Source organism: Periplaneta americana, chromosome 2, assembly GCF_040183065.1.
Source record: "Periplaneta americana isolate PAMFEO1 chromosome 2, P.americana_PAMFEO1_priV1, whole genome shotgun sequence".
In the NCBI taxonomy this organism is placed as follows: Eukaryota; Metazoa; Arthropoda; class Insecta; order Blattodea; family Blattidae; genus Periplaneta; species Periplaneta americana.
The window spans coordinates 88,635,831-88,654,953 of record NC_091118.1 but is presented as its reverse complement, the minus strand read 5'-3'; the positions used below and the strand labels follow the sequence as shown (position 1 = coordinate 88,654,953).

General features: G+C 35.9%; 1 protein-coding gene across 3 annotated transcripts in view; it reads left to right on the top strand.

Moving 5' to 3' along the window:
• LOC138694397 (radial spoke head 10 homolog B-like) overlaps window positions 1-19,123 on the top strand; it is a 61,709-nt gene that overhangs the window by 25,057 nt on the left and 17,529 nt on the right. For 2 of the 3 annotated variants that reach the window (XM_069818086.1, XM_069818087.1), the window contains 2 exons: window positions 2,160-2,504; window positions 15,775-16,969. In XM_069818086.1, coding sequence (XP_069674187.1) covers window positions 2,160-2,504; window positions 15,775-16,969 — 1,540 coding nt within the window. The remainder of the gene's footprint in view (window positions 1-2,159; window positions 2,505-15,774; window positions 16,970-19,123) is intronic. The other variant, XM_069818088.1, reaches the window with a different exon arrangement.

Genomic DNA, 19,123 nt, shown 5'->3' with positions numbered 1-19,123 from the left:
AAGCAATTTGTGCAATAGCAGAATCCTGCTAAGAGAATTATTGCTGGTATTCAGAAAAAGATCTTAATATTTCTGCTCAATATCTTGCAGCACTGATAGTGCCTTCATAAAAAAATATGCCCTATTATTCTGTGTGCATTCAAACCACACCACACACAAATCTTTTCATCATCTAGTGGAACTTCATGCACAGGCCAAGCATTTCCTGTGCTCCAGTACTGGAATTTTTTGTTTTGCGAAAAGTCGCAGCCATGTACTTCGAACCATTTTTCATTAAAAAATATGATTAATTCGGGATCCATCTTCTTATCAGCAACACTCTCCAGCATCCAGTTACACAATCGGACTTTACTCTCGTGATTGCGTCGTAGCAATTTGTGGCCCACTGTAATTTTATGCTGTAAAACCATAACAAATTACACAAATTGAAGCAGTTTAGTGGCAATTCTTGGTGAAGCTCTTGAAATGCCTGTTTCCTGAAAGCAGGCAGAGATATTTTTACGGGGTATGTACCAGTGCATCTATTTCAAATAATTTTTCTTCTGTAAGAACACTGCATCTGGTAACAGATTTCTGTCATAACTTTTAATAAGTTGACGAAAAGTTTCCCTACTGGAACAGGATTCTCAGTATGTTTTGTGGATTGCCTTATCACTGTTCCACACAAGTTCGTTTTTACTCGTACATACGTATTCATTCATTCATAGTGTTCTGCCCAAGGGCAGATATTTCACTGCAAATTCAGCATTCTCCAGTCTTTTCTATTTTCTGCCTTCCTCCTTGTCTCCTCATATGATCCATATATCTTAATGTCGTCTATCATTTGATATCTTCTTCTACCTCGAACTCTTCTCCCGTTCACCATTCCTTCCAGTGCATCCTTCAGAAGGCAGTTTCTTCTCAACCAGTGACCCAACCAATTCCTTTTCCTCTTTCTGATCAGTTTCAGCATCATTCTTTTTTCACCCACTCTTTCCAACACAGCCATGTTTCTCATTCTGTCTGTCCACTTCACATACTCCATCTTTCTCCATATCCACATTTCAAATGCTTCTAGTCGCTTCTCTTCACTTCGTCGTAATGTCCATGTTTCTGGCCCATAGAATGCTACATTCCACACAAAGCACTTCACTAGTCTCTTCCTTAGTTCTTTCTCCAGAGGTCCGCAGAAGATGTTCCTTTTTCTATTAAAAGCTTCCTTTGCCATTCCTATTCTCCTTTTGACTTCTTGGCAGCAGCTCAAGTTACTGCTTATAGTAAGTACACCGCAAGTATTTGAAGCTGTCCACTTGCTCTACTGCCTCATTTAGAATTCGCAAGTTTACCTTCTTTACTTTTCTTCCCATGACCATGGTCTTCGTCTTGTTGGCATTTATCTTCATTCCATACTGTTCACAGCTGTCATTTAGCTCCAGTAGCATGTTCTCCTTTTGATTTCCTGGCAGCAGCTCAAGTTACTGCTTATAGTAACTTACACCCCAAATATTTGAAACTGTTCACTTGCTCTACTGCCTCATTTAGAATTCGCAAGTTTACCTTCTTTTCTTTTCTTCCTATGACCATGATCTTCGTCTTGTTGGCATTTATCTTTATTCCATACTGTTCACAGCTGCCATTTAGCTCCAGTAGCATATTCCTTAGTATCAACTCTTCTTCTGCTAACAAAGCCATATCATCAGCAAATCTTACACACTTCCTTCTTCCTTCAAGTTTTCCAACTTACCTGCTTGCAGAAGAGTCCTTACATTTCACGTTCCAATCCTTAATCTTCTTTTCATCGTACATAAAAACTCTTTGTTGTAAACTATAACTTAGGCCAACTTTTGCTGTGGCGTAACTAATACTGAACAATATGATACCATATATCTTACGCACAATGATAACAATTTTAATATACGACAACTTACAAGCAAATTCTAAACCAAACCGCACAGTGATCATTTTAACACGTCAGCTCGCAAACTGTAAACCAAACTGGTGAGACTCAGTGCCTTTTGGTGTCTATTTCACTCTGCAATTACGCCTGAACTCTCACAGTAAGGAGTCACGACCTAATGATTCCAAACACTACTATGTATTTTACTTTTAATGTAATTTATAACTTGAAACTTTCAGTGATAATGACATTTTAATATAGTATTGTTATTCTGTACTTGTAGGGTGAGTTTGTAAATGGTGAAATGATCGGACACGGAATATTAGAATGGCCAGACCAAAGCTGGTATGAAGGAGAAGTTTATCGTGGTCATCGTCATGGGCATGGCATATATGTGACTAATGAAAAAAATGTCACATACTATGGTGGATGGTATATGGGAGTGAAACACGGTGAAGGAATTATATATTATGGAAACAAAGGAGACAACTACTATGAGGGTGAATTTTTGAATGGACTATATAATGGAATTGGGTACAGACAATATCCAACTGGAGCCCGCTACATTGGAGAATGGAAAAGCGGCCTCTGTCATGGTACTGGAACAATGGTCTGGCCTAACAATGATGTAAGTCTAATCAATGAGAGAAAGGCAAGTTTCGAAATCTGGAAACATCTACATGTGATTCTTACACATACAGGGAGTATTTACACGTGGATCAACCCAGATCAAGGCCAGGGCGGAAGCTTTATTATTTACTTATTTATTTACTTACTTATTAACTTACTTACATATTAATTAATTACTTACTTACTTACAAATGACTTTTAAGGAACCCGGAGGTTCATTGCCACCCTCACATAAGCCCGCCATCGATCCCTATCCTGTGCAAGTTTAATCCAGTCTCTATCATTATAGCCCATCTCCCTCAAATCCATTTTAATATTATCTTCCCATCTACATCTCGGCCTCCCCAAAGGCATTGTTCCCTCCGGCCTCCCAACTAACATTCTATATGCATTTCTAGATTCGCCCTTACGTGCTACATGACCTGCCCATCTCAAACATCTGGATTTAGGGCCGTATTCATAAACGAGACTTTGGATGAAGACTTCCCAAAGTCGACTTTCGTAGTAAAGTTTAACTTCGTTAAAAGTCCTATTCATAGACAATACTTTTGAGACTTTGACTTTGACAAGTCGAGATTTAACGATCTTGTTCTAATGTTAGCAATCACAACCACTAGTAGATAGTAGAAATAGAGTAGGCATTACCACAATCAAAGCCATCTTTTGAGTCACAAATCAATGAAACAATTGAACATCGGTACATGTTAAGCGATTGTTAACCGTTCTTGCAGCTTTACATAAGAATTATATTATTCGAGGGCTTAGTGTGAAATGAACGGAAGTACAAAAATTGACATTTTTAGATCTTTATACCAATCGATAATAATTTGTTCTTCTACTTGGTCACAAAAATCATAACTCAGTCCGAACAGTAGACTATTATAGTCTATATAACACAATTCGTAACTACAAAACATGATGATATAGTTCATTTGAAATAATATTGCCTGATGAGAATTTTCTTGTGAATAAAATATCGATTGTAGTTACGTTATACATTAAGCTCTCATATTGTTTCATTATAAAATAATTTTATTCTGAAGATATGGAAGATAAGAAGATGCCATCAATGACAGATTATAAAAGAGACATATTATCCTGCTGACATTTGGCAGAGTTACTCCCTGTATGTCTGCAGAAACTACTTAAAATCATCTGAAATCAATATGAAGAAAACATTATATGACGACTGCAAGGATTATACTCGTAAATTAACTGCATAGCCAACTGTATAACCTATTATTTGTAGAATTAAATAGTCAAAATTAATATTAAGCTATCAATTCTTACCTACAGCGTAAGATCGCGATGAAATAAGTTGTATTATTGCTGGAACAGATAATCGTCTTTGATTATTATTACCGGTATGAAAGTTGAAACATGACGAGGATACTGTCTGTTTATCAAATCTGTAGCTTCATTTGAATTTATAATCTGTAATAATACGCTAAGGAACATGAGCAGCTTTAATAATCTCCTGGATGTCCTCAGTATTCTCGGCAAATTTAACAATTTTCCAAATATCAGCCATTTTCCTTATATCTACGAACGAAATTCAAAGTCAAAGTCTAGATTTTCGGCGACTTCGAAGTAAAGTCACGATTGAAGTTTACTTTCGTCAAAGTTTCGACTGTGAATAGGAAAATGGTGACTTTGTACTTTCCAAAGTCAACTTTGGCCCAAAGTCTCGTCTAAGAATACAACCCTTAATGTTCCTAATTGTCAGGTGAAGAATACGATGCATATATTAATTAATTTAATTAATTGAAGATCCTCCCGGAATAAGGTTGTAACCAACAAAACTGTAATTCATGTTTAAAGAAAAAGGAAAATAAATTCAGGGGCATATGTACTTAGGCCTATGTTTGCTCCAATATTTTTGTATATACCGATAACATTTTAATGTGAAACTAAAAATCATGAAATGCGTTTTTGGCCTTTCATGGTAAATGTGTTTAAAAGTAGTCTTTTTGGACATGATGCAATACCTACCCAAAAGTACGGTATATATTCTAAAAATTGTAAAGTTACGAGTAATATTTTATTGCTTTTTTTACATCTGTCTATCTCTATATCATAATACCTATCTCAGGCCTGGGCACTAATAACTCCATTGAGTTACTGCAGACCACCCTTTAACTCCCCACTCCATCTTCCCCAGTTGAGACAGTAATGATTTGGTGCGGTACGAGCAGGTAGGAAGGTCAGTGATGGATTGTATCAGGCGGGCATCATAGCTTTTATGAACTTTCGGCAAATGCATGTTGCCTAAAATCCACTGCTGATGCATAGAGCCTTACTGTACGTTTGCTTATAAGGCAGTGTAAGCGAAAAGGACATGGACGGGCATTTCTCCGTCCCTTTCACTTCTCCTCTTATGCCCAAGGCTGGCCTATTTTACAAAAAAAAAAACTACCAAAAGTTACTCAGAGAGAATGAGATGATAAGTATGGCTATTATGGAGGAATAGTGCAAAGAGCATGGCAGCAGAAACCGAAACGTTTGGAGAAAACATATCACAGCTTTCTTATCTGCCATAAATTTCGCAGTATCTTGTGTGTACTTATGTAGAATGTAGTTATAATTAAACTGTGCCAATTTATCCAACTCTAAACGGAGAACTATTAACACTAACATAAGAGTACCAAATTCAATATAAAGAAAGCCCAGACTATGTCCTTCATAATTCTTATGGTTGTTGTCACTGGTTGCACAGTTCACCTCCAGCTACTATAGTCTCAGAGGTGAGATAGCTGTTATGTAACAGTTGTCATTGGTATTGGTATCACTACAGTCCATAAGAGTTTAGTCAAGAAGAGCAGGTTTTATTGGTGAAGCAACGCTTTCAGCGAAAATTGCTGCATGCCACAGCTAGCTTGAGGAACATGGTGAGTAATACAGTTGTCTATTCATCATTTCTTTTTCTGTGTATCCTTCAAAAGTTCACATTAATTTTTTTCATCTCCCTGATCAATAGCTTTTCGTCCACAGCTGTTAAGTATGCACAATTCAATAATTGGGCTATAATAACCACTGTATACATACATAGCGATATACTGATCAGAGGCGCAGCGAAGGGAGAGGACGAACAACGGGACTGGTCCCCTCCCCCCAAGAACATGGTTACCAGTAGCACTTAAATTTTTCTTCAATATTATGAACTGTAAAATGCAACAATGAATGATTTTTAACACACCCAAACATCAGACTGTGTTGAATGAATTCAATGGCAATAATTAAAAAAACTGAAGCAGTCTTCCTCAACTCGATGGATACGACATGATTCAGTAAACGTTTCCACTGAAATGTATGGTTTAGCTGTGAAGACCCTTCAAAAAATTAGCTCTTTATGGACAGATGAAGATTCTGCTAGCAGTGCAAGCATTTTTTACAGTGCAATAAGCAACTGTGAATTTGTCATTGCTTTCCACATAGTTAAAAAGCTGTTTTCATACAGTTTACCACTTTCATAATATCTGTAACTTAATATGAAAAAATTGACCTCTCCATAGCCATATGTTATGCTGAAGATACAAGAAAAGTAATAAAGAGTTTGAGAGACAAAGCAGAAGAGGAGTTCTCAACATTTTACTATCACAGCAACGTTTTTCCACAAATAATAACTCTAAGCGCTCAGTATTTATACTAAAATTAAAAGTAAAACTAGATGAACATACAACTACAATTTAAATTGTAAATAAATTTTATTTCCTACAATTAAATGTTGACGAATAACGCGAAAAGTCACATCTGTTGACTGTCACAACCCTCAAAGAGAGTAATACAAAATTAATTGATGAACTAGTGGACTTACTCGTGTTAATTCATCAATTAATTATATTCAAGTGTTAAAAGTGGTGTACACAAGATTCAAAATGTAATACAAAATGTTGTAAATCAAAACGGGAACTAAATTATAAACCAAAACTACATTATTTGAGATATAAATATATCAAGGTAAGGTTGAAAACTTGAAGTAAGTAGGTGATACCGAAATAATGAGTTTTACAACAGACGAAATACTTGCCAGAAGAATTTCAGTCATGTCAGTGGAAAATCTGTTACTTTATAGAAAAACTGGTAAAATGCAGACGAGTGACTATTCCACGTCCTGCTTATTAGGAGCCAGCCATACTGTATTGAAAGCATTTTGCTTTAGTTATTGTTTAACGTAGGCCTACTTAACATAATCTCTATTGAAGTACTTACTAGATTTTTATTTTGCAAAGATCATCCTGTCACGTCCGTGTACATGTGAATTTTATAAAATATTAAATAAATAGTTAATTTTACATATTTAATAAGTAGGGTAAGTGGATTTAGACATTACTTGAAGAGAAAAAACTTTGACCTCAAAATTGTTGGATTCACAGAATGTTTTAAGTAAATTCATCACGTCCGTGGACATAATGTCCTTTGACATATCATGTCCATGGATGTGACAGTTAATCAACGAATGTGACTAAATGCTAATCTTTAGTAAATTTGAAATTTATTTGAAATTATGGACTATTATAGAGGTAGATTTTTTTTCCACAATTAGACCCCTCATTACTCCAGAAGCACCGCAGCCGTAGGCTTATTGCACTACCTATGTTTATGATTTAATACCGATTTATCAACTCTGTTGGTTAAGATGTACAAATTTGGAGTTAATTACTTGCAGTGGTGTTCCTTCTCCAGTAGTGGCTTCCACCATCGCAATTAGTTTAGTCTGAACCAGGTCAGCTTGCTCCTGATTCAGCTTGATATCAAGATGACATTGACAGCCAACTGCCATCTTAGTACTCATAACATCCTTGTAAGACAGTCTGCTCCGCAGTGACGCTTCTGTGTTTTTTTGGATTTGTTTTACAGAAGTAGGGTGTTAGAGTCCGAGTGGGGCCTTTTGAATCCTCCACTGGGTCTCGCTACTTCTTTTCCTTTTAGAGAGGTCTTCTTGTACGGTCTTTCAGCCATCCAGGTACCCTCTCTCATATTTTTCTCCTTTGAGAGTTTTTTTCCTGAGAACTTCTTGGACTGCAGTCTCGTTTTCTCGACGACTGCAGCCAAGGACTCAACAGTTAACTCCGAAGAAGTTTGTACTGCCAGGTCTGCCGAAGTGGCTCCTTGGTCAATTTCAGTTGGTTCGGTTTCGATATTTGTACTTGTGTCCATTTTTGGTCCCACGAGTGCGAGGGAATAAATTAGTCCACACTGGCAGAGTCCCCTTTGTTAGTGCAAGGCTATATACTCCGAGAGGTCGCCCAGTTTCTTGGAGGCTCCATTAGCGACACATCTTCCATGTGCCATGCACCTCAATGGCATGGAAACGCATTACATCTTGGGGTTGGGGAACTGGTTTGCAGTCTCTTATTTGATATTCAGAGACAGGCCTGACTGGGTCTAGCATTTTCGCACTATTCCCAATACAGGTCCTCGGCTATCCACCACCTGCTGATATGTCCGGTATCCACTCAAGTAGAGGTAGATTTACAAGCAAACAAACATCATCATCATCATCAGCCATGCAGCTTATAGTCCCAGAAGGACCGTTACGGTCCACAAAAGTTTTCAGCCTATCTCTTCATTGAACATCCAGTTGATCTCCTGCCTCTAGGTTGGTAATGCAGGATTGCATGAGGGATTCTAGTCCTAGAAATACGCTTCACATGCTGACACCAGTTATCTTGATGGTGACAAATGTCTGCTAGTATAGAGTTCATTTCAAGTTCCTTTAACATGTCTTCATTTCTTCTATGGTCCCATTTAGTATAGCCAGCTGTTCGGTGCATGAATCTCATTTCACTAGCAGTGATTCTACTTGCGTCACATTTCCTTAGAGTCCATGCTGTACTTCCACAGCGCAGGACTGGTTGTGCTAAGGTTTTATACATATGAGTGCAGGTATGTCGCTGAACTAGAGTTGGTTTCATGATTCTGTTTATGATGCCCATTGATTTATTATACAATAAAATTTTGTCATGAATGTTTAAATCTGCTAAGAAAGATAATTTGTAGCCAAAATGTTTAAATTCTTGAACTCTTTCCAAAATACTTCCATTAATATAAATCTTGCTAGGAACAGGCTTTTTGCCACAAAAAGCCATAATTTTAGTTTTTTTTTTTTGGTAGAAATTTTCGTAGAGTATTTGTCTGCTATGAGTTTCAAATTGTATATGGACCTTTGTAAATCGTCCTCTGAACAGGCTACCAAAGCTAAATCATCTGCAAATAACAATACGTCCAAATTTAAATTGCGGTTTATTGGTATGTGACCATATCTTGTTTTCCTAAATTCATGTATCATGACATGATATATGTTAAATAGAAGAGGGGACAGTGGGAATCCTTGTCGGACACCAGAAGAAACCATCTTCTAGGCTGACAATTTATCTGCAATTTTAATTGAGATTGAAGTATCTTTATAAATTATATTATATATATTCTGAAAGTTTGTTATGGAATGCAATCTTCTACTAATATATTCAATAAGATGTTACGATTTACATGATCAAAAGCTTTTTTGAAGTCCAGAAATGCAATGTGTGTTTCTATATTGAATTCTCGATTTTTCTCAATCAAATGTTTCATTGTGAAGTGGCCATCACAGCATTATCTGCCTTTCCTAAATCTGTTTTGTTCTTCGCCCAAAATGTTCTCATAATATTGATATAATTTGTTTTGTATTAAATTTGCAAATATTTTATAACCAGTATTTAATAAACTAATTCCCCTGTAATTTTCACAATCTTTTCTATCCCCTCTCTTTTAGATTTGTATCACAAGTGATTTTGACCAGCATTGAGGAGACTCCTTTCCATTCCAAATCATGTTGAGGAAGTTGTGAAATTTGTGCAAAAGTGGTTCACTCAAGTTTTTAAACAATTCCATGTTTATGTGGTCTTGGAAGTGCTGACAAGGGATGTGCATGACCTCGAACGCTCAGAACAGCACGAAAATGTGCTTAGAATACAAATCGTTCATCCCAAAAAGCAGTGGTATGAGTCATTCTCATGCAAAACTGCACGTCTTACCACGAGAGACATTTGAATGATCACCTATTCAAGGTCTAAGAGAGGAACTTTGGTAACACGAAGAAACAAAATATTGAAATAATAGGACCAAAAACACACATATTTCAATGTCTTGACTATATTGCTAAATTTCCCTCTGCTTGAAATAATTACGCTATCTGAACAACAAACTTTTTCTACTGACCTAATAGTGTTGCACAGCTATATTCAGTCTTTAAAATGCAGGTGTGGGATTTCAATGAAGTGGTCAAAGCAAAGTGCAACATCTGACTAAATCCACTTTTTCACATTCAACATCACTTCCGCATTCAAGCAATCCAATATCAATAGCCACACTAATTACATTTTCAAACGATGATATTGGTATGTCAATGTCATAACCTGCCTTTTGCCAAGCATATCGTAACATACACTTGTACTTCAGTGCAGAAAGTTGATTGTATAACACACAGTGAAGTCTAATGATGAAAAGACGATCATGTAACTTTACTTGTGGTTTTTCACATTGTAGTCTTACAAAATCAACTATCCTTCTCATGTAGAGCTTATATTGCCTAAAGAAGTACACATCAAAAGGTTGGCAATATTTTGTTGTCTTCGGTGGCAATATTTTGAGAGTATCATTCTTCTTCGGAAAACTTTCATCTAACAGAGTACAATCTTTATGGCCTGACCAGGAATCACACAGCAATAGGCTCTTCTCATCGTCACATACATGTTCACCGAGGACTGTAGTTAGAAAATTTTCATATGCTTTTTCGTCATTTTTCCACTTTTGCTTGCCTCCACATGAATGTTTCGTGGACATGTTGCTTCAAGTTTCTTTGAAACATTTGGGCCAAAAGTACCTTGTATCTCATGAAAACAGATATAGAGCTTGTTAGCTATTCTGTCACTCACTGATAAAGCCACATCAGTTGTTCAGCTGTGTGTAGAGCTATGCACAGATGCAACACACCAGCTGAAGTTTCCTCTCCTCTGTGAGAGAGTACTGATAATGAAGACATTAAGACATTTCATAATAAATTGACATTTTATTTGTCCACACTCTCCTCTGTTACATATTTGTTCACTTCCTCCACAAACATTTGTGCCTTCTGACGAATACTATGATCTTCTTGTATGTCCTTACGTGTGACAAACGTAGTAATATCACAGTCTAGTATATACAGTCACGAAGCTCAATATGTAGTAAATATGCATCCATAGATAGTTGCTAACCACTAGAATCGCTAATATCGCCTCATTACAGACAATGCGAAATAGTACTGGCACAGTCTATTGTTCTTAGCACCCTCATAACTCAAGCTTCGTGACTGTATATACTAGACTGTGGTAATATGCAGTGGCGTAGCATGAAATTTTGAGTAGGGGAAGCTAACTCAAGTTGTCTTTCATGCAATATGAGAAAACGTATTACAAAAATACATTCTTAAAATAAATAGTACCCGGTAGTCAATTTCAAGTCAGCAGTCGAAGATTGGTTGGAACATCGTAAATAACACCAATAAGGCATGACCTCAAATGATACGTAATAAAATATGATTTCACGGTTTACACATATCTCTTAACAAATAGACACGTATACGTATAACATTAGCTCACTCCCTGTGATACTTAGAGAAATCACAATATATTAGTATCATTACGTAAGTATGCGTCTGTCTTTTGGTTGTGTCCTTCATTCACAGCAAGGGAGTCGGTCATTTGTTTTTTAAATCACACTTTTGTTCGTAAGTCAGTTTTGATAATACAATTGTCCTAAAAAAATTCAAGTAAATTAGTGTCAGGAACTGTTATTTCGCTCATTATTTATTATATTAGCCACAATGCACACTAAGACTTCAACTGAACACAACTGACGAAAAGGGAAAACGCGGAAACTACTTATTTTAAATGTTAAAGCTAGCTTCTCTGTGAGCCTTGCGACTAGGGTAGCTTAGGAAGGGATGGAAAATCTGCGGGGTGGATTACACAGAAGAAACCGGTCTGCTTGGAAGCTGGTGTGTGCAGGCTTCTTGTTTACTGCTGCATCACAAATCATCCTGAGCTGCCGCATCACAATATTTAATGCGTAAATATAAATTCTATTAAAATTAATAAATAATTTTCTTCATCAACTGCAGGTTTATTATGAAATTATTATTAACTGGGGAAGCTAAGCTTTTTAGCTTACATTGACGCTACACCACTGGTAATATGCATGGAAGAAATGCCATATTCAGCCTTGTTGATAAAAGTAATCGAAGCTGTGAAATTGTCCAGGCCAACCACTTTAGACGCTTCTAGTGTACACAATTTGCAGATGCCAATAGTGAACTGCAGATCCATATGCTCTTGGCCTATCAAATTGTGACATTACATACTCTTTTAAAGTTTTTAATTGTGACAGCCTGTTTTCCTTGAAGTGAGCTCGACCTCGCCTTTTGCTAGTCACATTATCTAATATTAACTTGCAATTTGATTTAGGGTACTTTGAATGCACTTATAGCGCCTCATAAGTTTGCTATAGGAGTTGAAGCCACGATTGTAACTTACTTACTTACTTACTGGCTTTTAAGGAACCCGGAGGTTCATTGCCGCCCTCACATAAGCCCACCATTGGTCCCTATCCTGAGCAAGATTAATCCATTCTCTATCATCATATCCCACCTCCCTCAAATCCATTTTAATATTATCCTCCCATCTACGTCTCGGCCTTCCCAAAGGTCTTTTTCCCTCCGGCCTTCCAACTAACACTCTATATACATTTCTGGATTCGCCCATACGTGCTACATGCTCTGCCCATCTCAAACGTCTGGATTTAATGTTCCTAATTATGTCAGGTGAAGAATACAATGTGTGCAGTTCTCTGTTGTGTAACTTTCTCCATTCTCCTGTAACTTCATCCCTCTTAGCCCCAAATATTTTCCTTATTCTCAAACACCCTTAACCTATATTCCTCTCTCAAAGTGAGAGTCTAAGTTTCACAACCATAAAGAACAACCGGTAATATAACTGTTTTATAAATCCTAACTTTCAGATTTTTTGACAGCAGACTGGATGATAAAAGCTTCTCAACCGAATAATAACAGGCATTTCCCATATTTATTCTGTGTTTAATTTCCTCCCGAATATCATTAATATTTGTTAAGTCTTCATAAATGTTCACCAGTGTGCTGTCATCACTATCTTGCAATACACTGGACCTCGACATTTTGGGTGGAGATGGTTCGTACTCACTTTGACTTGAAGGTTCCTGTTGCTCTGGAGATGAAAATCTTGTACTGCTGGAAGAGCTAACTTCAGATACGGGCTTTTCCTGTCCTCTTAATCACTATACCAATCCAGCGTATCTTCATGCATTTCTGTGTCATCCCCATTGTATTTGTCATTATTATGCTATGTAACATATTCGCGAACTCCATATCCTCGATTCTGATTAGGTTTCCATATTCAGCATGTCGCAACTTTGCCTCTAAAATTTTGACAACATTCATGGGATTAATTCGCCTCATGATACCGCTGTACACTGTTTACACTATAACCCACCACCGAACACTCCAGAAGACGGCCTTCTATTGCAACTATACTATTCACACAACTAGAGTATAAGTACTTGTTAGTGCAGGTACAACATGCCACCATTGAATGGCATTAGCAGACAACAGTTGAATTTTGCATGGGAATGACTCTTACCACTGTTTTTGGGATGAGCGATTTATATTCTAAGTACATTTTCGTGCGGTTCTGAGCTTTCGAGGTCACGCACATCCCTTGTGAATACTGATATAACTTCTTCTAGTTCTATGTCAGAATTTTCTGAATGTTGCATAGTCAAGGGAGATGTGTCTTGACTCAATAAGTCTTGATAATATTGTAGCTACTTATCTTGAGATATTAGATTAAGGGGGATGAACTCTTTTTTGTCATTATTAAAAAATTTGAGAATTTTATATGTCTGGGGTTGAGGACGTGTTACTTCATTTTCTAGAAAAGATACAAATTCGTTCCAAGATGGCAAGATTGTCTGTGATATTTACAAACCTCAGTTTAGCAATTGCTCTTTTGAAGTGATAGAAAGCTTTGTCGTTTTCCTTCCCTGTGGTCAAATATTTTTTATATGCCTCTCGCTTTTCCTCAATGATTTTTTGTATGTTTTCATCCCAGTTCCTTAAACTTCGTTTTCTTTGCCATTTCTTTTTAATGCCAATGCTCTTGAATGCTCTTTGTTTAACAATATCTGTAATGTTCTTAATTTTTCTTCAGCCTCTTCACTTACTGGTATGTTGTTATTTAACCTATTCAACCTGTTGTGATATAACCATTTAGTAGAGGGATCATGTAGCAAATGGACTTTATATGATGATTTGCAAGTTATATTTGTGTTTGTTTCTTTTATATCATCTTGGTCTTAAATGAACTGGGCATACAAGTAAATAATGGTCAGTTCTAATTCTGGGCTACGGAAAACTCGAATACCGGTATCTAATACTAATTCTAATGGTTTATTGTTGCATATAATAAAGTTAATTATGGATGTTTGTCTCTTGCCTCTTAGGTATATTTATGACTATCTTTATGAGCAAAAAATGTGTTCATAACTTTCAGTTGATTATATAATATAAAATCAATCAAATAAGAGCCATTGTGATTATGTGTTTGTTCGCCGAAGGTGCCAATATTGCGATCTATTTTAGAATTTCCAATCGATGCATTAAAATCTTCTATTAATATGACAAAATCATTTTTGTTAACTTTGGGCAAAACTTGTTCCAGCTTATTATAGAACTTTTTAGTCTCTGCAGTACCGGTATTACCTTATATTGGCGCATAGACTTCTGTTATAGTCAAGTAACCTCTGGATATTTTAATACGTAGTTGTATAATCCTTCCATCCCAAAAACTATAGTCATTTATTACATTTTGAAATTTTTTATGTATCATAAACATTACTCCTGCTTTAGCATGAATTTCATGCCTCATACCTGAATAAAACTGCATATAATTCTAGATCATCTTTGTGCATTGTAGATTTTTCTTTGTTTCAGATAATACAGCTATGGAAATTTCCTTCTTTGCCAAAATGTCATTTAATTACAAACATAAGCTTAAAATATATAAACACCTGTATTCTAGCGCTACCTGAATTAGTAAAACTCGTGTTTGGGAGTAGTTCAATATTACTATTATTAAAACTAATTATTTATGATTACTATTATTATAACTAATTATTTAGTACTAGTATTATTATAACTATGGCTAAAAACATTAAATTTTTTCTTAGGTTTTATTTAACCACGCTCGCAACTGCTGAGGTTATATCAGCGTCGCCAGTGTGCCGAAATTTTGTTCTGCAGGAGTTCTTTTACATACCAGTAAATCTACTGACATGAACCTGTCACTTAAATGCCATCGACCTGGGCCGGGATCGAACCCGCAACCTCAGGCACAGAAGGCCAGCACTCTACCGATTGCATCACCCAGGCTGACTAAACAATGAAATGTAATTATATTAATGGGTACATAATAAAAACATTATTTACAGGAAGGAATATTTTAAAAGAATCATGTAAAATAGATGATATAATATACTTAACTTAATTCTTTTTTCAATTTGTCATTGATGAATTTTATTAGTTCAGTTTTTTAAATAAAAAAATTGAATAACTTAGGAAAAAACTTGAGCTGTGCTATAAACCAGCAGCTTCAATTAATGGATTTTTGTGCGGTTTCGTCTTGCATAAATTTTTCTCTTATTCATAGATTAACAATAGAAAATGGGGAAGATGGATAAAAGGAGAGAGCAAGAGAAGAGCTACTGTCACGTATGTAGACACGCGAAATATTTAATGTGGATTTAATGCTAAGATACCAAAATTTGATCTAGGCGAATAATGTAGTTTAATAAAGTTAGTAAAGACTACGGCAAAAAAATACAAAAAATAATTTTTATCCTAATTGTAAATTTCGGAAAACATTACTTTCAAAATGCACCTTTTCTGGAGAATGACCTTTATTTAGATAAATCAAGAAAGTGTTCCTATTTAAGCTCCCGGTCAAGTAATATGTTTGACTAATTTATGCAAAGGAGTTAGATCCCCCCCCCCCTTCCCCAGAACGAATTTCTGGTTACACTACTGATACTGATATGTATCAGTATGTATAAAGTTTTTATTTAAATTAAAATCTATTTAGTTTGAGATATCATACTGGCAAATATTCTATATCTTTCTGATTAACTTTATACATAGATATGTTATTTGTTTTTAGGTATACTACGGAAATTGGGAATGTGGTACCAAAACTGGATATGGTACGTACATGTGGGATGTAATCACCAGCAGTGAGCTGGTGATGACTTCCATTGACGTGTATCAAGGATACTGGCAGAATGATTTACGACATGGAAAAGGATCACTAATAAAACAATGTGGAAATCGAATTTTGGGTGAGTGGTCAATGGGAAAGAAAAATGGCTTTGGAGTGATAGTGTGTGGCGATGGTACAGTTAAAACAGGGGATCCTTTATTCAAAGATGATCGTCTTACTGGAGAGGATGACGGAGAACAGATCGTCAGTGCTGCAACAATTGTCAAATGCAAAAAGAATCTTTACTCAAAGTCCGAAACAATTTACGATGAAGTGCAACATAAAGATGATAAAGGGAATAAAAATAACTCATTAACAAAGAAAATATCTTGCAATGAAGAGAAGTGTTTAATTAAGCCAAAAATTTCAGTACTGCGAGATGATGATAGGAAGTCATTAGTTGCAAAGAAAGACTACCGGTATTCATTAAAGTCATCATTTTTGTTGCACAGGAAGAAAAGCGAGAAAAACAAATATGTTAATGAAGTAACTGAATCTCACGTGTATCATGAAGCAAGAGGAGCTCCAGTAAAGATTCTTCTACATGCTACAAATTATGATTTGTCATATCATCTAGCTCGTCTTCAGAAATCCATGCAAAAGAATGTAGTGAAAATTAATCTGCCATTACCTAGCACAACTACTGTAAATGAGGAAGAATCAAGTCACGATTCACAACTAATGGAAAAAATTAATTTAGCATTATTTGGAAGTTCTATTGCAAAGGCAGAGAAAAGAAACCAAGGAGAACAAACTCAGACAAACAAAGACATGGGTCCACACAGAATGGATACTGGACATGTGAATGAGGAAGTAGGGCTGTCTTCTAAAAACGTTTCTACTGAAGATATCACTGAAATAGTCATAGATGAGGGAACGCTTCAAATATTGGAATTCGAGAAGAAGTGGTTACACAAAGCCATATTATTACATTTACATGATCTTCGACGTGTGTATGACATGTATGCGACACTTGCATGCTCAAGAAAACCCAACTTCATGTATTCTCTAATGCGAATGATGTTCTGGCAGTTGGAACGTGATTGTGGACTACACAAAAGGAATATTTCTCTGTCAGAAATTGATGATATGTTTGGTAAGAAAATAATCTTGCTTTTGAGCTTTCTTAATTATATTGCATTAATATATAGGCCTAATAATTATTACTAAAAATTTACATTCAAAGTAGGTGTATGGTATGATTGCGATTATGATGATGATAATGATGATGATGATGATGATGATTATTATTATTATTATTATTATTATTATTATTATTATTATTATTATTATTATTATTATTATTATTATTGATGTTTCATGTTATAATTGAGTCATATTTTCGTAACTTTTATATATTTTTATATAGTATCCACTAATTATAGAATAAAATTGAAAACCATACAACACTCACCGAACCCCAGCAACATACTTTGAGAAATGCTGCTCTACTGTAATTCAGTAGTTGTCCAGACTGGACGAAGAGTGACCAAGTGTGTACATACATTTTCGAAAATCGCCATCAGAGATAATAATGATAGTGGTAATCACGATTAGAGTGTCCAATATTGTTAACAGTAAAGACCCCTGGAATGGCATAGGATAATTTTTTCAGCACATGTAATATGCTACTATGCCGCATGCTGCCGCTACCATGATGGTCTGAGCAGATCTAAGAAGAGTAGCTATAAGCACTAGGTAGTTCTCGGCTCAGGAAGTGAGGCATACACAGTACTAGAGTGTTATTAGGCCTATACCGTATTTCAAATAGTGCTAGATAATAAGAACTAATTACAATGAAAATATTTGTGAACATGTTATCAGAATGTATGTCTAAAAAATAAGATTACCATTTAGTCAGTGACTGTTAACGTCAGGATAATTAGATTGAATTGGTAAGAAAGCTATTCTTTAATTTATTCTTGAAAGTGTTTACTACTATTTTGCAGCCCCTAATAGCTATTATCTACAGTTTAAGAGCGTTACTTCTAGAATAGGCATTTCAGGTCACAGAAATATTTAAATTTATGGTTACTGGATAAATAAAAAATCTTCTATCTGGTAGATGTTCCAAAGAGTCTTTTGAGGAGATACAGTATGGTATGTCACTTCCAACTGCTGCATATGCAGAGATGTTGTTTAGTCAACTGTCCGAAGACAGGTTTGAACCTCACAAATGACACCAATAAGGCATCACTCATGAGGCAACTAACCCAGGAGATAAGGTAGGGTGCCAGTTCCTTTCCCCCTCCATTGCATACATCGCAGACTAGTTACATATTACAATAATCAGACTTCAGATGCATACAAACAATTGTTCTTTCTTTAACACATATCGTCAAGTGAAATGTACTGCCTGATAATAGACGTAGGCTACATATCAGCCAGAACCTCAATCAGAGGTAATATGCAGAGTAAAAGTATAATAATTATTGTACCGGTAGAGAGTATGATGGATTTGAGTTTGAAGAATACATGTTGCCATTTCACTATTATTATTATTACCATTATTATTATTATTATTATTATTATTATTATTATTATTATTATTATTATTATTATTATTATTATTTCTCTCATTTTTGCACGCATACAGCAATTGCAACAACTTAAACCAAGTGCATTTATAATTTATCATACTTGCAAACATGTACTGTAGCTTACTTATAGACACAGTGATGACCACATTTGATTCACGACCTTGAAACCGTATCTGTAGACCTACTGTCACACAGGGCGTGGAGTACCTATCTCTGTGTTTACTTTATAGTAGCGTTTCTTTGTTTCAGTGGCGGGATGTGCTATGAAATGTGTTCACTCATTCTGCATCTGAGATGCAAAAGGGTGTATGTCTAATTTTGTCGATTTTGAGTTAGTGGTACTGTTATTGCAAGTTATCTTGAACCTCCTGAGCGGGGACAGAGGGGCAGAGGGAAGGAAGCGCGTAACGTGGGTGGAGCCAACCGAGTTGTTTGCGCATGCTCCACAGCATAATCTCTTGTCAAGAAACATAGTACAGTACTATTTCCTTCACTGCGTACCAGTAGTGTTACCATGGAGCAGCAACCACAGGGTAGTGATTATGGTGAAATCACACCACCGCAGAGAAAAAGTAACGCTGTTATCCATAGCCGAGAAAGAGAAATTATCGCAAATATAATAAAATTAAGCGTTGCGAGGAGGAAAAATTAAACAAATATTTGCTGGAACCTCTTGATAAGGAATATGAGAGAGCGGCTAAATATCTGGC